This window comes from Pagrus pagrus (genome assembly GCF_965226575.1).
Source record: "Pagrus pagrus genome assembly, chromosome: 20".
In the NCBI taxonomy this organism is placed as follows: domain Eukaryota; kingdom Metazoa; phylum Chordata; class Actinopteri; order Spariformes; family Sparidae; genus Pagrus; species Pagrus pagrus.
In genome coordinates this window covers 23,771,149-23,783,468 of record NC_140207.1, presented here as the reverse complement: position 1 = coordinate 23,783,468, position 12,320 = coordinate 23,771,149, and the positions used below count along the sequence as shown (strand labels likewise).

Genomic DNA, 12,320 nt, shown 5'->3' with positions numbered 1-12,320 from the left:
AGAGATCAGCTGTGCTTCTCTGGCCTCAGCTCTGAAGTCCCACCCCTCCCATCTGAGAGAGCTGGACCTGGACAAAAACAACCTGCAGGATTCAGGAGTGAAGCTGCTGTGTGATTTTCTGCAGAGTGCACACTGTAGACTGGAGACTCTGAGGTCAGACAACATTTTTTACTTCTGTGCTCAGATTAAGATGATCTGAACGTTGTGGTGACACTAAACTGCAGACATGAGGCTGATATTATACTGATCCTCACTGAGTATCTCAATGTTCAGCTACACATTTAAAACCTTCGTATAACAAGAAAAATCTACACTGTATGTCATGTTTTAAAACTGGAGATGATTTGATTTTCTGACTCCACTCCGAAAACCACGGTCAAACTAGCCCCCAGTTATTTTATGGTGCCTGTATATAGTAAATATTACAGTAATGCAGTGCAAGAAAAAGAATTCAAAAATAAAAGCACCAACCTATGAAGAAATTTCACATTTAGTCAGTTTTACCATCGTAATTCTGATCACAATGAAGCCTTAGAAGATGGAGGTCATGGCATTTCAATTGTGTGTATAATTAGTCAAATGTAAAAATAAACACTATCAGGAGCTGCTGATGAGGAATTTCAAAATTAAAGCCCACTTAATAGTCAAATATTTTCAATATTTTCATTTGAATTCAGATTTACGTTAAAAGAAATCTACAATTTTTACTTCAGCTCAGAGTGTCACTCAGATAATATCAGGAAGGTCTGACGTGGAATTTCAAAATTAAAGCCCTCTGAAATTTGAAATATTTTCAATATTTCCCTTGTGTATTTTGATGCTCTTGTGTGTCCTCCAGGTGGGGGCTTCCCCCCTCCGTTCAGAAGTTATGTTCATACTTCACTTTTGGAGGTCTTTTTTTCTTTCTTTTTTTTATTGTGTTGCACAGACGTTTTTCGTTTTCATGATCAGGTCAATGAGGAACTTAATGTGTATATTAGACTAGGGGGATAGGATGTTAAACCAGGAGTACAAAGTAATTACTTTGAATGTTAACAGACTGCAAAACCCCATTAAAAGGAGCAAAGTAATAACTAAAATGAAAAGAGAAAAACAACAAATCATTTTTCAGCAGGAGACCCATCTATGCGATAAAGAACATGAGAAACTGAAACGCTTCGGCTTTAAAAACACCTATTATTCATCTTACAAACGCGGACAAGCAAGAGGGGTAGCAATATTAATCTCAAACAAAGTAACTTTCCAACTCTCTAAACAGATAACAGATGCAAAAGGAGGATATACTTTAGTAAAAGGATACATCGACCATAAACCAGTGACGCTACTAAACATGTATAGACTCCCATGTAATTATAAAATGTTTATCAAAAAAATATTTGATATAATTGCCCGAAGAGACCATGGGGGTTCTCCTCTGTGGCGGGGACTGGAATATACAACTACAACCCTCTCTTGATTCCACTAATTTAACAAAGAGAATTAATCCTGAGACACTCGCAGTAAAGAAACTCCTTCTCGAAGCAGGTATGATGGACATTTGGAGGGAATCGCACCCAACAGAAAGACAATTGACATTCTACTCCTGTCCTCACAGTGTACCTTCAAGAATCGACTACATTTTTATGTTCAACTGGGACAGAGATAGAATCATAAATTGCGAAATGGGGGTTAAAGACATATCAGACCGTGCGGGTGTGTATCTATCCCTACACCTGGACACAGAAGTCAAAAATACAACACGCCAGCTTATTAAATGACCCATCATGTAAAAAACATATTGAAAAGAGAATTTAAAGATTACTTGGAACACAACGACAATGATGAAGTATCCAGAAGTAACGTGTGGGATGCAGCCAAAGCCGTAATCAGGGGAAAACTCATAACATTAAAAAGAAGGAAAAGCAGAATATTTACATCTGTATTCAGTCAAAAAGTAACACTTTGACAACATTGTGATTGTCCTTTAATCAGTTATAGAGCAGCTTCTATGAAGTAAAATGTCATGTTTCATCATTTGGCAGCATTTGTGTGACAGTACTGTTCAGCAGTGAGACACAAAGTGCTCTGTGTGCTCCCAATTTTTGTAATAAAGGCTTACGTTTGTTTCAGTAAAAAAAAAAAAAAAAAAAAAAAAGAAGGAAAAGCAGAAACAAATAAAAGACTTACTATAAGAACTCAAAGACCAAGAAATTAAACATGTGGAACGAAACAACCCCCGATTATTAGAACAGATAAAAGTTACTAGACAAAACTTGAACAAAATATATGAGTCAAGAGGAGATGAAAATTAGATCCACCAAACAAAGGTTTTATGACAATGGGCCAAGAGCTAAAAACTATTAGCTTGGAGGATAAGAAGGCAACAGGATGAAAAGTCCATTCATAAAATCAAAGATACACAATCTGCCAAAATGTGTAACAAGCTAAAAGAAATACAACACTGCTTTGAAAATTACTATAAGGGCTTGTACACACACCCAGATAGTGTAGATTCTGCAAGCATTACACATTTTTTGAACTCATTGGACCTGCCATCCATTGGAACCGAACAGAATAAAGTAATGACAGGTGAGATAACGAAACAAGAATTAGATAATGCCATATCGAGACTCAAAACAATTAAAATGCCAGGCGCGGATGGATACCCAGCTGAATGGTACAAAACATTATTGAAATGCTTCAATTTTATGCTTAAAGGTGGAGAAACACCAATATCCTGGAGACAAGCAATACTTTCCATAATCCCAAAGATGGGTAAAGATAAATCTGAGTGTAGTTCGTACAGACCCATATTATCACAAAATTTAGATTACAGACTATACGCCTCAATAATTGCAAAAAGACTTGAGAACATACTGCCTGACATAATAGATAATGACTGTAGGAGCCATATATTTGCGTTAGACATTTTGTTGTTGGTTATTTTCACTTATTTTGGTGTGGTGACGTAATGTGGGATGGACCCCTTAATTAAACTATATAATTTCATCTGTCACCTGGATGTCGGTGTTGGAGAGAGGGGGTGACCTGGGAGCGCACTTTGTCATTTACCGCACGTTAAGCTCACCATCTTTACCAGTTTTTCGTTCCTCGAAGAATTCAATAAAACCTTTGAAACGGAACAACTTGGAGTGGACATTCATCATTGGACAGCGCGTTATAGAAAAGGTTAGATCTCCTAGTCTCAGCCTCTCAGCGGCTCTAGGAAGCAAGAAGCCACTACATTAAGTAAACGAAACATCACCGACAAGGAAAAAGGACAACAGTGGGGATCGAGCGGCCCGTTTGGACATCCTTTGTTGGACACGGCAACCCCGTGGCCGAAGGAATGAACAGGAGGGGAGAAAAGTGATCCGCCCGGCAGAAACGCACCCCAGTTTTGTGGTTTGTTGCTGCCGCTTGTCAATTGGTGATGAAAGTTGTTGTGGTGTTGTGTTTTGTCCGTGGCTGGATCTGCGTTAAATTGTTTGTAGGTGGCTGTGGGCCGGGTGCTATGGATTCACGTGTTGCTGGGTTAAATGCTGGGTTGTCTGCTTTGAGTATTGCGGTGCTGTGGAATAAATCTCTACTGGCTGGATGCTTTAATTTTGTTTATTGTGCTGTGATGAGTGCTATGCTGTGAAACGCAAATATGAGTGAGACCAAGAGTGGCTCTGATGGAAGTTTCTCTGGTCAAGATGAAATAAAACCAAGTGATGGCGTGTCAAATGCTGGAAGTGGAAAATCAGGTAGACAAAGTTCTGCAGGAAGCAAACACAGCAGGCATCCAAGCTCCACTGGCAAGAAGTCCACTTATTCCGCAGCATCTTCTACCTGTAAGAAAGCTGAGGCAGGAGTGGCTGCTCTCCTCGCAGGCGGTGACTGCTTCAGCAAAAACACGATGTGGAACAGCAAGAAGAGCAGCTTCGCAAGAGAAAAGAGCAACTCGAGCTGCAAGTGGAAATAGAAGCCTCCATGGCTAAAATGAATGTGCTCAGAGGTGCTCCAAGTGTCGCATCATCAACATCAGATGGTAGGGAGTCATATTTTAATAAAGGACAAAATGCAGAACTCAATGAAGAAGAGTGCATTCACCTGTAGCTGAGAGTCCAGAGGAGACTGCTGAGCGGCACGCTGACACAAAAGTGAAGAAGAAGAAGAAAAAGAAATCTTCCAAACACGACAATGAACCTGCTGAAGATAAAGGAGAGTAACAATACAGAATCCAGCCAATCAGAGCGGGTCCAGGACTGCGTTTCAAAAACCAAGAAGAAATATGCAGATTTGTTGGAGGAAGTAAACACAACAGGAAAACAGAAAAGGAAAATGTGTAAAAAGGAAAGTGGATCATCTGGTACAAAGAATGTGATGGAGAACATACAGTAGAGTTGTGCCCTCTATTGGAGAAGAGGACACATGGTGAGAAAACAGCCTTCCTGAAGAAAGTGGTGTGTGTTTTGGCTGTTGGTGCATTGGGCACCTCAGCAGAGACTGCAGGAAGCGTCTCACATGTAAGGTATGCAATCTAAAACATCCTAGCATTCTCCATATCAGCCAAGGGGGAGCAGAGCCACAGTCTCTGTTCAAACCAGTGGTCTCACTGGGGCCGGTGAACCAAATTGAAAACTCTCCATAGTACCAATGAAAGTCAAATCCAAGAAGAGCGACAAATCAGCCATGGAAGAGAAGGTAAAGGCCAAACAGGAGCTTCTTAAGGATAATTAGGCCATCAGCAAGGCAATGAACCAGTCTAAAGAACAGTTGAAGGAGAGTGCCAGTAAGAACACAGATGTGCAGCACCAACTAGAGAAAACCCATGCACTACAGGAACAGGTAACACAGTTGACAGACAAGCTGAAAAACCAATCAGAGAGCAACAAGCAAGCCCAGGATAACCTCCATGAGCAGGTCCAGGAGCAGATGACTCTGCTGCTTTCAGCCCAGGACCGAGCCCACACCCTGGAGACCTTGGTCACGGAACTCACTGCTCAGCTCACAGACAGCAAGGAGAAAGTCGCCCAGTTGGATGTTCAGCTGAAGGCAAAGACGGAGATGTTACTATTTGCAGAGGCTGCCAAGGCTGCACAGAAGGCTAACCTGGAGATCAAGACTAAGGAGAGCAAGAAGCTGAAGAAGAAGCAGCAGAAGCTGGAGGACCAAGAAGAGCAGAAGAATCCAGACTGTGAACCTCCAGCACCAAAGAAGAAAAGACAGAAGAGGACTAGTACGGCTGGTACGCATTACAACCAAGACCAGCTGTCTGGACAGGCCTGTCACCAAAGTTTGCCTCCTCCAGAAAGCAGACGAGCCATGAGAGCCACAACTGACTCTTAGACACTAAGACTTTGACCTTTTTTACTGGACAAAGAATGGAATTTAATTAGAAGGACTGACCACTTAAGGCCCGAAAGGAGAAAATGAACTTTAGTCATACACTAATTTAGAGTATAATTTACTTTTGGATGTTTTGGAATGTCTCCTACTGTATATGATAAGTTAAGTCAATTTGATTTCATAATAATTAGGGGCCAGAATGTAGGAGCCATAGATTTGCGTTAGATTTGTTTTTTGTTTATTTTCACTTATTTTGGTGTGGTGACGTAATGTGGGATGGACCCCTTAATTAAACTATATAATTTCATCTGTCATCTGGATGTCGGTGTTGGAGAGAGGGGGTGACCTGGGGACGCACATTTGGGGGCAGAGGGGGGTGCAGGCAGGATTAGACATGAAGGCATCTGATTGGTTCTTTCAACTCGGACCGAGAGGGAGGGATTGGTCAGAGTTTTTACAGGCCTGCAGCTGACACAGAGGTCTGATTTATTTTGTTCCTTTTTCTGAACACAATATGTATGGACCACTCTCAGGGTGGAAATACCATTTCACCCAGTATAACAAAAAGTGTTTCTGAACAGGATTACCAACTATACCTTTAATGGAAGATATGAGCAAAACTAAAGATAAATCTATTGTTCTCAGCCTTGACGCCAAAAAGGCATTTGATTTTGTTGGCTGGGAATATTTATATTTAACACTGCAAAGATTTGGCTTTAACAGCTCAGTAATTCTATTTTTAAAGAACTTCTATCACTCCCCTACAGCCAGAATAAAAACAAATGGCAGTCTAACTAACTCTGTGCCTCTTGAAAGGGGTTGCAGGCAAGGTTGTCCCTTAAGTCCGGCCCTGTTCGCTTTGTTTATTGAGCCACTTGCACAAGCAATCAGGGAAGATCAAGAAATAAGAGGAATTTGGATTAAAGACACAGAATTTAAGACCTGCCTTTATGCAGATGATGTACTGATCACTCTTTCACAGCCTGATTTGAGCTTGTCTAAATTATTTTCCTGTTTGAAATCATTTGGTTATTATTCAGGTTATAAATTAAATATACACAAAACCAGAGGTGTCAAGTAACAAAGTACAAATACTTTGTAACCTTACTTAAGTAGAAATTTTGGGTATCTATACTTTACTGGAGTAATTATTTTTCAGCCGACTTTTTACTTCTACTCCTTACATTTTCAAGCAATTATCTGTACTTTCTACTCCTTACATTTTAAAAATAGCCTCGTTACTCGTGAAATTTCGCTGCGTCTCTGATGCGCCTCCGAAGAGGCACAGTATTGGCGAACCGAACCAGTGTGAATGGATAAGCCGGCGGCGCAGAGTGGGGGCGTGTCGGTCTGGTGTTCACTTTCTGACAACTGTACAGGTCCTTCACTCAACAAAATATAGATAAATGTCCCACAAAGCAACGTTACATGACCATACAACAGTAACGTAGTAACTGGTTGTGTCTTTGGCAACTTATACGAGGAAAAAAATACTGCAGTTATTTGTAGAGAAGTGTCTGTCCGACCGACTCTTCGTCACATTTTTGCCCGAAAAACAGCGTCTGTCCCCGGCAAAAAACTTTAAACTCACCACAATGGTCAGCCCTCCCGACCAAGACTTCAGTGAACTTTCCCCCATAAACAGCCTCCCTCCCCGCGAGTGATAGAGCCAGACAGCGTCCTGTTCACTGATGGTGATTATGTAATTTAGAGAAAAACGTAACTTTGTCAGTTTCCAGGATGTTTGGTGGGTCAGGATCCCAATCACAACACATTATAACAGCATCCATATGATTTTAAACAGTCAACAGGTACATGTTTAGATTAACAGGAGGACACTGGGGGAAACACCGTCACGCCTCTTTGGGAGCCGCGGCACCGGCTTTCTGTGTGAATTACACTCTTTCATAACTTTAGTTGGGACAATGATGTTATTAAATACCTGGGGATTAATATTCCAAAAGATGTATCCATTATTTATTCAATAAATTACCTACCAATTACTAAAGAAAAAAAGGCAGATTTAATCCTGTTGTTTTTCTCTTTCAATCAATACCTGTAGAAATACCTACAAAACAATTTATTGAGTGGAGAAGAATGTTTTCCGGGTTCACATGGAAATGCCCAAAACCTAGGATTAGATATAATACATTGCAGCTGCCCAAAGAAAAAGGGGAATTGTCTCTGCCGAATATGGAGAACTTTTATAAATCAGCACAATTGAGATAATTGATTTATGGGTGCCACCCAAACTACAATGCTAAATGGAAAAATTTGGATCTAAACCAACTGAATATACCAATCCAAGCATTACTTGGAGATAAAAAAGGTATACTCTTCGCATAAACAAAACCTAAATAGCTGGTCAAAACATCCTTAAACGCTTGGTTTGGTGAATGTCGTGATTTAAAATTGGAAAATCAAATGAAATTGTTACGATGGGTGGCACATGATAAAGATTTTAAACTTGCCCAGATGGATGGGCGATTTAAACACTGGTCCTTTAAAGGCATCAAAAGACAAATATTACCTAGAAAAACAAGAGTTTCTTCAGATACCTTCAGGTTAGAGCTTACTTTAATAGTAATATAAAGACAGAAAATTGCAACGCAGACCTAATTAACATCCTGATTGACGCATATATATCCAAGCTCAACAGAAAACTGATCGCTAATCTATTCTTGTTTACAGTCGCAAAATGGGATTTCCACACTTTATATTTAATCTAAATGGGCGAAAGAAGCTAAAGTAACCATCTCAGAAGAGGATTGGCTGAACATTTGTAAAAACTCAGTTTTTGTCAGTTTTTATTCGTTTGGTGTGTGTAAATGGAGCCACTGGTGGAGCTGCAGAGTTTAAGAGGTGAAGTCACGACGTCTTTATTGAAGTAGCAGCACGTTGTCATTAATATTAATGAGAGCTCTTTGTCACCTTTTGTATTTTAGAGGTTTTAACCTGTGTCCTGTTGGGTTCAGATGTTCAGAGTTGCCATTTTCTCATTTTCTTTTTGAACAGATAATAAATCACTGAATGATTTCAAGCAGGAACATTGTCTTCTAAACTTACATCGTTTATTCTTTATTCAGATTGTGGAGCTGCAATTTGTCAGAGATCAGCTGTGCTTCTCTGGCCTCAGCTCTGAAGTCCAACCCCTCCCATCTGAGACAGCTGGACCTGAGCTACAACAAGCTGCAGGATTCAGGAGTGAAGCTGCTGTGTGATTTTCTGCAGAGTCCACACTGTAGACTGGAGACTCTGAGGTCAGACAACATTTTTTACTTCTGTGCTCAGATTAAGATGATGTGAAAGTTGTGGTGACACTAAACTGCAGACATAAGGCTGATATTATACTGATCCTCACTGAGTATCTCAATGTTCAGCTACACATTTCAAACCTTCATATAACAAGAAAAATCTACACTGAATGTCGTGTTTTTTAGATAAACGATAATGATAGATTTATGAAGCTATATGATGCTTATACTGACTGAATAGTTTAAACTGGAGATGATTTGATTTTCTGACTCCACTTTTCCTTAAAAAAATAAAATAAATAAAAAACAAATACAGTAGATTTCTTTTGTTTACTCTTCCCCAGAATTCATCCTGACATATTTGCATCTTTGGAAACTTTGGGATGTTGAGTTGAATGTTACGTTTTTATTATACTGATCCACACTGACTATCTCAATGATAAAGTCTATTTTCTTCTACAGTGGTTTAGTCCATTGACTTAGGCAGAGCAGTGTTGAGCTGCACATTTAAAACCTTCATATAAAGAGGAAAATCTACACTGGATAATTCACTGTGATCCTCTTCAACTCTTGATTGTCATCTTATATTCCACATCATGTTTTTTAAGAAAGTGACAATAAAATACAAAAACACAATAAATAACTTATCTCTGTTTCAACAAACAGAAAACAACAAATATTCAGTATTTTCTTTTTACATCAGTTTTATAAAACTATATGATACTCACACTAGTTCAAACTGAAGATACTTTGATTTTATGGATTTACTTTTGTTCACATTTCCCCAAAATTCATCCTGACATATTTGCAGCTTTGGAAACTTTGTGATCTTGAATTGAATCTAAAATCAGTTTTTGTGAGTTTTTCTTTGTTTGGCCTCACAACATGAGTTTGTATAGATGGAGCCACTGGTGGAGCTGCAGAGTTTAAGAGGTGAAGTCACGACGTCTTTATTGAAGTAGCAGCACGTTGTCATTAATATTAATGAGAGCTCTTTGTCACCTTTTGTATTTTAGAGGTTTTAACCTGCGTCCTGTTGGGTTCAGATGTTTGGAGTTTCCATTTTCTCATTTTCTTTTTGAACAGATTATTAAACACTGAATGATTTCAAGCAGGAACATTGTCTTCTAAACTTACATCATTTATTCTTTATTCAGATTGTATCACTGCAGTTTGTCAGAGATCAGCTGTGCTTCTCTGGCCTCAGCTCTGAAGTCCAACCCCTCCCATCTGAGAGAGCTGGAGCTGACTGACAACAAGCTGCAGGATTCAGATGTGAAGATGCTGTGTGATCTGAAGGAGAGTCCACACTGTAGACTGGAGACTCTGAGGTCAGTAGAGGGTTGGAGTCAGTTCATGCTGGTTCAGCAGTATTGTACTAAACACAGTATCAAAGTAAAGATCCAGTATTTCCTGCTTTCCTCAGTGAAGCTTTGAGAGGAGATCCGTGACAGGCTTCAGGATTGGACAGAAAGAGAGAACAGTCAGTCAATCAGATTAAAGCTTGTTGTGATCATGTGTTTGAGTTGATGTGAAGACGACTGTTGTTGTTGTGTTCATGTCTACAGGAAATGAAGCTGGATCACAGCTCACAGCATCACAGGATGTATAGACAGTGTCCTCATTCAATTGTCGGAACATCAAATCTGATCTCAAAGTGTTTGTTCTCTCATTTCAACACTGAAGAACTGATCAGTTCATCTTTGTCACAGCTCTCAGATCAGTCTGCAAATCAATGGCTCTTATTTCAGAAAACCATCATTACATTTAGTAACCATGTGGTCTGTATACGGACCAGAACCTCTGCTAAAGTCCAGAAACCACAGCTGATGTTTTACTTGTCAGACTCTGTATAAATGTCAGATTTTAAACATCAGGACTCCATATTTACATATGTGTCATGCCATATTTTAAAAGTAGATGATATATTCAAATGTGACTGATACTCTGGTTTCTAACAGCTTTGAACCCAAACAGCCATCCGTCATTAGAGTGAGCTGTGAGTATCTCTGTTTCTGCAGTAATGATGCATTCAGGGACTGTCAGCAGTTTATTTCCACTGTGTCCTTCAGTGAAACCTGCAGGGTACACAGACTTGTTGTCCAAAGTGTCTGCAGGTCTGTGAAATTCACTCCACTACATTAACATGAGAGCTGACGAAGCTGGCTACGCTACACAGCCACTCCACTTGTGGTCTGAACAGGACTGAAACCCTGCTGGTCTCTATATCACTGACTGACAGCTGATTGAGGAAGTCTCTGTAAACACTCATTTATCACTTCTACTGTGTCTCTGCTTCTCTCATCAGCTGGGAATTGTGGTGATCTCTGTCAGAGTGATGAGAAAGGTGGAGGTGTTGAGAGGGTCAGCTGTGTCCTGATGATCCAGAGAGGTTGAAGCAGCACCATCAGGTGGTGGGTGGAGAGGCTCTGACTGGGCCGTGTTACTGGGAGGTGGTGTTGAGAGCTTCATCCAGCAGTGACTGACAGACCAATCACAACAAGTGGAGATGACTGTCAGTGCTGCAGTGTAAACTGCTCTGAGATCAGCTCCACTGTCACACACAATGTCCAGTCCAGCATCATCCCTGTGTTCCTCTGGATGTGACAGAGTATCATCAGTGTATCTGGACTGCTCTGATGCTGCTCTGTCCTTCTACACAGTCTCTGCAGACACACTGACACTCCTCCACTCCTTCTGCTCCACACTCAAACACCTCCTCCACCTGGAACCTGGACGTGAGTTTGCATCACGTTCTGTCTTTCTTTTTCTGATTCAGTCAGTCTGTGTTTATATGCTTACTGTTTGTTGAATGATGGAGAACGCCTGTTAATTAGGACCTGAGCAGGGAACCTGCGAGGTCCCTTTTGTTTTTGTAAGGATTATTAGGGCCCGAGCAGGGAACCTGCGAGGTCCCCATTGTTTTTGAAATGATTATTATTTGTTTTATTTATTTGTTTTTTTCTTTGTCCCAAATGATCGCATTTTTCACTGCCTGAACACGGATGAAAATGCGATTTTATTTGGCAAACACAATAGGCTTGGCGAAAATTTTTATAATCTATGGTCGTTGTGAACGTCCGCCACTAGGTAGCGCTTTAATCAAGGAAAGTGCGTTTTGGCTTAAACTCCATATACTTTGTTGCACATTCAAAAACCTTATATCCCCCCGTTCCCTGAATTGTGTTGAATCTTGTGATATAGGCCACGCCCATTCCTGGTTCCGTTTTTTTTTTCTCGCAAATTCGCAAAATGTCGCAAACCTACTTTTTCTAACTTCTCCCAGGCAATTTCACCAATTTGCATGAAACATTGCACACAGCATATGTGGACCCTCCTGACACAAAGTTGTTAAAATAATTTTGATATTCCAAAGAATACTCAAATTATTAAATAACAACTTCCTGTACATTTTGTTCCAAACAGGAATTGTTGCATATCTCCACATTGGTGTGTCCGAATGACATGAAACTCAGGTTACTACTTCCCCATGAGACCCTAAGGCTCTGTGCAAAATTTTGGACGATAAACCACTAGGTGGCGCTCTTTAAATTAAAGTATTTTATATCTCCACATCGGTTGGTTGGATTAACACAAAACTTGGTACAATTATTGCCAAGGCCCTCCTGAGGATAGCTGACGAAGGTGTTACCAATCCGCCACTAGGTGGCGTTCTGGTGGCAGTCTAATTTTATATTTGGCACTTTGCCCACACCATAACAATTACGTCAACAAAATTCATAGGGGTGGTAT

General features: G+C 40.2%; 1 protein-coding gene across 1 annotated transcript in view; it reads left to right on the top strand.

The window, feature by feature from the left end:
* Window positions 1–11,379, top strand: part of LOC311249837 (ribonuclease inhibitor-like) — a gene marked incomplete at its 5' end in the record, with an annotated part of 14,189 nt that extends 2,810 nt beyond the window's left edge. Inside the window, 4 exons of the mRNA XM_084341153.1 lie at window positions 5–153; window positions 8,400–8,573; window positions 9,725–9,898; window positions 10,876–11,379. Of these exons, the coding sequence (XP_084197279.1) occupies window positions 5–153; window positions 8,400–8,573; window positions 9,725–9,898; window positions 10,876–10,891 (513 nt within the window). The 3' untranslated portion in view covers window positions 10,892–11,379. The remainder of the gene's footprint in view (window positions 1–4; window positions 154–8,399; window positions 8,574–9,724; window positions 9,899–10,875) is intronic.
* Window positions 11,380–12,320: the final 941 nt, after the last annotated feature.